Raw genomic sequence first — 8,308 nt, forward strand, 5'->3', positions numbered from 1 at the left:
AAACTTCTCTTGGCTAATGCTTAACAAAACGTGCATGTTTAACACACTGTGTTCCTCTCACAATTTACCTCCCAATCTTAAAAGGTAAAACAATAAGAAACCATTGTGTACCAATTCACTTTCAGGTACAGATAAGACACATATTCTATATAGAGGAATTGCTGTACTTCAGCAAAACTGAATGCATTGGGACTTGTTGAGACTACAATTCAACTAAGCTGCACATTTCGGCAACATGGTAACCACTGGTTCACCAGAACTGCGCAACACAGTAGTTTCTAGGTTTCTTTTTCATTTCAAGGTTTACATGGAATAGATTTCCTCAGCGCGTTGAATAGTCTGTAATTTTATAGTATCAGCATTTGAAGCGCACGGTTAATATTTTTGCAGTGTGTTTAACAAAGTTGTCGTTTTTTATACAGGGTCTTTTCACTAAATATACAGGGGACCCTGTGCATATATCTACAGCAAAAAAAAAAAAAAAAAAAACAGTGTACACACTGGGAATAACATTTTAAAATCGTACTGCAGTTAAAACTCAGGCCGATTGCTACAGCTTTCACATGCTCAGAAACAAACTAGGCCTAGCTGAAGTCCAATTATATATTAATACTGTAGTGTACATATACACACTTATAAAACGTTTGGTTTCCAGATTCTTCAGTGCTTGATTTTATTATTTTTTTCCCCTTGGTCCTTTCATTTCCATGACAACAGAACAGTGCAAATCAGAAAATTACCCTCCCCCACCCTCTACAAAAGTGGTCCTTCCTCATATAAATACAAGTGATAAATGGCAGGTGCAATTTATAAAAACGGTGTGTGTCGGGGGGTGGGGCCATTGTACTGAACAGCCCAACAAAATCTTTCAGTCTATGACTGGGCCACATATACAGTATAGCATGCAACACTATTTCATATATTTCCAGTCTCAACAGAACTCCTGCGTTCCTTCACAAAAGCAGCAGGTTATGCAGCTATCTAACAGGCATGTAGTTTATCAACCCACACTGGGCCCTTTCACTCTTTGTGAATCATTATCCTATATGTCATCCATTTCCGATTCCTCCTACAGTGTATCTGGAATGCTGCTCCACATGTTGGTAGTCCTTTTAAAACCACTGGAACTATCAAAAACAAAACTTGGTATGGAGGTAGATTTCAAAGGCTTTCCAAAGGGCTGTATTTTCTCCCCTGGCAGGAAGCTGTTTGTGTCTCTCAGTCAGAGGCCAGTTCACAGGGGATCTCGTGTGTGTTCTGGGCCTCCTCGTAGGCCCGGCGGAAGTCCTTGTACCTGGGTGCGCAACCTAGCCAGGCCTCCCCGAAGTGCACTCTCCCGGTGAAGAGGAAACTGCCGGCTCCAGGCTTGACACCGCATTGCAGCAGGGTCCGAATCTCCCCGGCCTTTGTCAAGCGCCCCCCAGTGGGGAAAAGGGAGTACTTCTGTCGATAAACCCGCGACGCGCTCACTTTGATCACAGACACTCGCAGGTCCTCGTCATTCAATACTGAGCGAATGTTCCCTCGAACCACTGAAGAGAGACAAGAGCGAGCTGTGAGAAATCTGCCAATAGAGTGGGGCGACTAGAAACATGTACTGCAAGCACTCACACTCACAGAATCGTGACCTGTCTTTTTATCTCAGTCAATCAAAGCAACTGCCATAAATTAACTCTAAACAACTAATTAGTACTAATGTAACATTAGGTAGTCCAAGATTAAGGCTAATCACTGTCTGCAACTCGCAAAAAAATGTCCCTAAACATTTTATTACACAATGAGCCTTGAACACCAGGCAGCCAGAAGGCATGGTCCGCTGAAAGGCAGGCAGGATTATTTCATCAAGGAGGCAGTGATGGATTAATGGGCTGCTGCACGACCAACCTGGGGCTGCATTGGGGCCTGCAGATCAGGGGATTAGGGTAGACTGTAGCCTGCCTGTTGAGGCTCAGCTGAGCTGGGCTGCTAAGATACCAGATCCCCCAGGCTTCAGACCTTTTATTACTGGGAGCGGACACTGTCATAAGCATTAATCCCTTATCACTGCTCAAGCTTTCTCCCTCTGCCTCCGAGATACTGGATACTGCATCACGGCAGCCCAGGGTTGTAGTAACAACTGTTATAAAGCTGTAACTTACCGAAGTCACTGGTGCACACAGCCATCAGTATCTCTGTGTCATTGCAGGGTCTGCAGGCTCCTACAGGGGAGAAAGAAAAACAGATAAAGTACGAGGGAAAGAAAGCTACATGAGCAGTCAACATATCATTATTTCTTAAGTCTTTAAGGCTGGCCTAACCAGGCTCACTAATTTCTAGGCTACTCTTGGGTTTATGTCCGAAACAGACTGCTATATCCACAATTTTCAGTTTGTATTTTACCATAACCCTTTTTAAAAGAATCAAGATCTCTGCATCAATGAAAGATGCTTTACCAAGGGCAGCAGCTGGGTTTTATTGTGGGTCCATAAAAAGTGTTGGTGAGGATGCGGCATAGACGGGGCCAGTCCCAAGAAGCTGGGAGTGGGGAAGGTCTGATCCTGTTAAAAAAAAGTGTTAACTATAAAGGAACTAAGCCATTTTTCACATTTGAAGCATTCCATTTGTAGAGAATCACGTCAAATTATTAAATAAATAGAGGTAATGTAATGTGGAATGTTTAATGTATATCGCTATTTCCTCAGCTAAAAAGTGACATTGTTTTCATTGTAATGGTCACTTGGAGTTCAGTCAAAATTCTAACAGCAGCTCTCTAATATAAACTCCCCTCCCCCTCCACCCCCCAGCTCCCCAGTCATTAATCCAGCCTTATACATTCCTGGAGACAGGCTTCCCTGCAGAGGAAAAACAAAACAAAGAGAGCATCCCAGTTGATGGAAGGCCTCTCGGTTTCCACGGCAACTTTCACTAATCCTTGAAGCCAATGCATCTGAATGACAGGCCTAGCTCTGTACAAGGCCTCTCACACTGGGCTTTTGTTTGCCTGCCCTTAAAAAAAAAAAAAAAAGCAGCATTCTCTTGGTTTGGTAGCAGCAGCGGCAGCAAGGGAATTTATCAGCTAGCCTCAAGGGAGCTTGAGTAATTTTCTCTCCCTGTTAAAGGAGTTGGAGAGTAGAAAGGGAAGGGAAGGGGTTGGAGGTTGTGAGTTCAGTGAAGCTCTATGAAACAGGTCTAAGGCCTGGCTCCTCACTGTGTTTATGCATGACCCTTAAACAGCAGCACCCGGCCGAAGGTTAGCAGGGCTTAGGCAAAACACAAATCAACAAAAACAAATCTAACATTCCCCTAAAACCTGGTATAGAAGGGCTCCTATTAGCACTGGCAACATTATCCTTCTTGCTCAAATTTACTTTTACTCCATTTTTAAAATACAATTAAAATGCTACTGCTTCGTGGTTTTATGCTCTGTTGATCAGATTCATTCCATTGGTCTAGAGCAGTGGTCATGAAAGTGGTGCCTGCAGGACAAATTCGTGAACGCGAAGCTAGGCCATCGTGCCCGCAACAGCTGTTCTTAAATTATGGGTCATGAACACATTCTGGCGGGTCGTAGCGTGGGCAAATAAATAAAGCTTTAAACACGTTTTCCAACAAAAGCGTCACAGCAGTCTTGACTGTACTGCTCGCTAAAGCTGTGCTTGTACGTACTCGACATTTTTATATTTCCTTAAGGGCCTCTGCGATACGATCAAACAATTGAATGTGCATTTTCTCTCTAGCCCAATAACAAATTAGCTGGGTGGGACAAACTGTTTGTTTCAGTTGCAGGTACCGACAGTACGTTTAACCAATAGAAGAGTCAACTATCTGCCAAGTTTTATGCAGCTGTCCAATCATAAGCAAGCAGAGGTCGTTCACGGTATTCTACATGAAAATTGAAGGCGAGGGTGTAGCCAATGTGAAAGTGAAAGATCTGACAGCTGTCCAATCATTTGTGAGCAGAGGCAGGGTGTTAATGTTAGTAATCGCTGAATTTTGCCGACTTGAGAAAAACAATACATTTCAGTATTTAGAATTTAATTCTCTCTTTTTTATTTCACCACACAATGTAAACACTGTAGATTTAATTCCGAATCCACTTTCTCTGAATAACTGTACTGGAGATGAGCGATCTTTAAAACAGAGTAGTGTCGACAAATTTGCCAAATTGAAATAAAGCGAGAAGCTATCTATCCTCTTATTTTAGTTTATTAATGGTTAGCTACATAAACAAGCTATTTAAAAATATTTGCATTGTACATTTTATATAAACATTATACTCTCCGATTTGAATTTGTGTGTGTGTGTGTGTGTATATATATATATATATATATATATATATATATATATATATATATATATATATACATATATATATACACACACACACACACACACACACACATCGCAGGAAGGCAATGTTTAAGATAAGAACCTATGCAATAGAGTGCCGCAAACAGCCAAGTAAGATCAATTTATGCCTGTGCCCAAATTACTTTGAGGTAGCTACTACACAATAAAAGCCCCAAGTCACTCTTCAGATCTGATTTCTCCTACTCTCACCTTCGTGGTGGACGGTATTGGTGTCGAGAGACAACCGTGCGTTCCAGTCCCCGCGCAGTTCGTATCGGAAGGCTGCGATCCTGCGGCTGATGTCCTGCTGCGGAGTGGCCTGCAGAAACAGAGCCACCTTCTCTCCAGGCTGCCGGCTGAAGCAGCGCACTCGAGGGGGCCGAGGGGAGTCATGCCGATCTCCCACCAGCAGTTCCAGAATCCCGTCCCGTTCCAGGTAGATCTGCGCCCCCCGGAACGTCTCCTCTGGCTTGATGCAGGCAGTAATGAGTCCAGAGCTCCGCCCCGCACCCCCCGGCCCCACCGCTCCCGAGGGGAGTCTGGGGGACAGGCTGAGCCGCAGCGCCCCCTTGGGGTACAGCCAGTCTAGGGAACCCTCTGCACAATGGAGGGAGATCTGCTCCACGCTGCCTGGCTGCTGGGACAGCCCACTGTGAACAAGGGGAGACTTGATATTAGATGCAATAATGTATGAATCACAAACACAGTGAACATAAAACTACTGTACACTTTAGCAAAGTTGACAGTCTCTGCTTGACACCAGGACTGGATGGAGTTGTGAGCGGTAAAGGTAAAGGACAGCTCCCGTCATTGGACAATGCCATTGGGAATGACAGCTAGAGTTTCCTTTTTAAAAAGTCTCCACAATACTACTGTGTACTGTAGAGTGTGTAATGTAACATCAAAAGGGAAAAACTAAAACGTGCCTCCTTATGCTGAATTACTTTTACTAATGCCTAGAGCAGGGGTTCTCAAACACGGTCCTGGGGACCCCCTGTGACGCCTGGTTTTCATTCCAGCTGAGCTCTCAATCACTTAAGTAAACCCTTAACTGAACTAATAATGGGCTTAATTAGACCTTTTTAATTGTTCTCGGCTCCAAAAATGATGCTGAAATAAAATGCTACAGCTAACTTGGAATCTTAAACTGTTTAAGAGTTCAATTAAGGGTTCAGTTAAGTAACAGAGCTCAGTTCAAATTAACCAGAAAACACACGGGGTCCCCCTGCTGTTTACACTTAGATTGCAGACGGTCCTCAGGTTGTCTGGATGGTATAATGTGCATTTGGTGGAGCAAATAAAATGTGTCATTAAAAAGCATAACATAAGAAAGCGATACAGTAGCTATTTTTTAAATAAATAGTACTTGGTTACTTTGTTTTAATAAACAAAATACAACTGATTTTTTTTTTTTTTTTTTTTTTTTTTACCTCAAGCAAAAAAAAAAACGGTTCTCATTTTCTTTGCTAGTTACTGTACTTGGAAAGAATCTCAGTTTTAACCAAGGTATCATGTCATTAAAAAAGTTAACTTTACGTATGCTATACTTTATTACATATAAAAGTTTGTTTAGTGCTATAAATACACACCTGTTGTTTCTGACTCGGGTAACTGCGCTACTTCAAAACACACAATAACTAAAGTGGCCTGTTTCCTCAAGTAAGCGGTCTACTTTAACTTATTTTAGTTTCACACCAGTTAGTCCTCAGTGGGACAAATGGAACTCGCGAACACTCGCTCTACAGACATGCATTTACACCGACTAGACCAGGGCTTCTCAAACTCGGTCCTGGGGACCCCCTGTGACTGCTGGTGTTCATTCCTACCGAGCGTTCAGTTACTTAACTAGACCCTTAAATGAACTAATAATTTGCTTAATTAGACCTTTTTACTTGTTTTCAGCTCTTGAACAGTTGCATATTTCGAGTTAGCTGTAACATTTGATAAGTAACTTGAACTGCAACTGTTTAAGAGTTGAAAACAAGTAAAAAGGTCTAATTAAGCAAATTATCAGTTCAATTAAGGGTCTGGATAAGTAACCGAGAGCTCGGTTGGAATGAAAACCAGCAGCCACAGGGGGTCCCCAGGACCGCGTTTGAGAAGCCCTGGACTAGACAGTTGTTTTTGTACAAAGCTTGGCCGCCAAAAAACATTAAACCACAGCCATTGCAAGACGTACAAATTATTCATACATTTAACAATACACATGAAACTCAACTACCAATTAAAGTTAATAAGTAATTGCAATCTAATCGATTTAAACGCGACCGTTCTACTAACTGTTTAAATGATGCTGTTTTGCACTGTGACGAGTGAGGAATGTCAAAATAGTTGCAAAATGGTTTAAAGTTACGGAATTCATTGTTGCCTTATTGCGAGACACGTTTGTCTACGACAGACTCCCATGGAGTCTGGGACATGTGTTTTTGTAGGCCTATCTATCAAAGTCCTGATTTATTGCCCCGACTCAGACCTCGCATCTGTTTACGCGATAAATACACAGCAGAGCGAAAGACGTAATACACAAATCAGTAGCGCAAAATTGTTTTAATTTAACTGTATAACCAGCATGGAAATGACGGCATCAAAACTATTACACGTTTGATAATTATAATGTATTATAATTAAATCATGTCAAAATGTCATTAGAATTTCCAAGTGTTGGATTAATTAAATGTAGGAATGCAATTAATAAATTGTATTCACTTTTTTTGTTTTAAATAGTCTCAGTCTCTCTCTCTCTCTCTCTCTCTCTCTCTCTCTCTCTAACACACACCAAAATAGGCTACACATTATTAGTGCAAACGTAGGTATTGTGTGAACCAGTCAATGTTTTAATCGAAGGCAATGCGGCGTTTGTTTTTGCGGCTCTACTGCAATAATAAAATAAACTTTAAGAAATGCTATTACCTCCCCATCCAGCTGCATTGGTCTTCTGAGTAACTAGAATAAGCAATTTCCAGTTGTGACAGCAGTACAATCCACAAGGCACAGACAGACCCAGAAAGCATCTTTGATAACAATTAACAGAAAAGTATAGGAAAAATAAACTTTCTACTGCTTACAAGGCGCGACTTGCTACTTCAATAACGTGCTTTTACACACCAGCAAAAAAAAAAAAAAAAAAAAGTTCTTATTTCATTGCAACAGCTCTGTGATATCTAGACCTCTGCTAGTATACACACACCCACGCTGATGTGACTCTTAAGTGTAAAAACAACCTCCTCACTTTACACAATCTGCACTGACTAGCGCCTTCCAGCTGTACCGCAAGTTTTAGTATAGGGTGAGAAATTCTGTCGACCAATCGCAATTAAGGGACTAAAAACTTTCTCCCAATCGGAGACGAGGTCCAGCGAACGGGGGCGTGGTCTTAAACAATATATGTATAAAATTAATGACTTCACAACTAAGAATTTTGTGCGGGGGACGAGATAGACAGATATTGGGCACGAGGGAATATAGTATTATAGTTAGTAGGTAAATCCTATGAGGTATAGACCACATCATGTATTTTTATCCATTAACGTTGTGACTTTCTGTCAGTGCCCAGCAAAGGCCTTTAACCTGTTTGATATTATTGTAATGTACGCTGTTTCCTTTGGGCACGGTCACACATTCATGTTTTAAATGAACAATCTGTTATTTATAGTATTCAGAAAGTTGCCCTGCACATTTCTTATTAGATTGTCTTATTGTCCTATTATAATTTATCCACATGGTGTGCAATACCATAACCACCAGAGATAATGTACCATGTACAATAGCAACACAGGTGCCAAATCATGGTTTCATTTTTACTCCAACGTGTAAATTACCTTTTTTTAAAAAAACAAAAACAAAAAACAAAAAACGGTAAAACAACCATTACAGCTACAAAAGTATACTGTGTAATGTTGTTAAAGCTGACACCCTGGGATCCTTCAAGGAGCTGCTTGATGCGATTCTGGGAACAATATGATACTAACGACAAAACGAG

General features: G+C 41.4%; 1 protein-coding gene across 1 annotated transcript; it reads right to left on the reverse strand.

The window, feature by feature from the left end:
• Positions 1-828: 828 nt before the first annotated feature.
• Positions 829-7,554, reverse strand: metrn (meteorin, glial cell differentiation regulator). Its single transcript, XM_041229250.1, has 4 exons — positions 7,240-7,554; positions 4,540-4,979; positions 2,139-2,198; positions 829-1,532 (listed from the first exon to the last, which is right to left on the reverse strand). The coding sequence occupies exons 1-4, from the start codon at positions 7,338-7,340 to the stop codon at positions 1,219-1,221; spliced, it is 915 nt and encodes a 304-aa protein (XP_041085184.1). The 5' UTR covers positions 7,341-7,554; the 3' UTR covers positions 829-1,218.
• Positions 7,555-8,308: the final 754 nt, after the last annotated feature.

This window comes from Polyodon spathula, chromosome 26 (assembly GCF_017654505.1).
Source record: "Polyodon spathula isolate WHYD16114869_AA chromosome 26, ASM1765450v1, whole genome shotgun sequence".
NCBI classification, from domain to species: Eukaryota; Metazoa; Chordata; class Actinopteri; order Acipenseriformes; family Polyodontidae; genus Polyodon; species Polyodon spathula.

Bases quoted from the DNA above. Each gene is read 5' to 3' on its own strand.
- metrn (XM_041229250.1), bottom strand. From the start codon at position 7,340: ATGCTTTCTGGGTCTGTCTGTGCCTTGTGGATTGTACTGCTGTCACAA. The intron at 2,199-4,539 runs GTGAGAGTAGGA...TCTCCCCTGTAG, and splicing joins CAATACCGTCCACCACGAAG to GAGCCTGCAGACCCTGCAAT. The intron at 1,533-2,138 runs GTAAGTTACAGC...GTCTCTCTTCAG, and splicing joins TGTGTGCACCAGTGACTTCG to TGGTTCGAGGGAACATTCGC.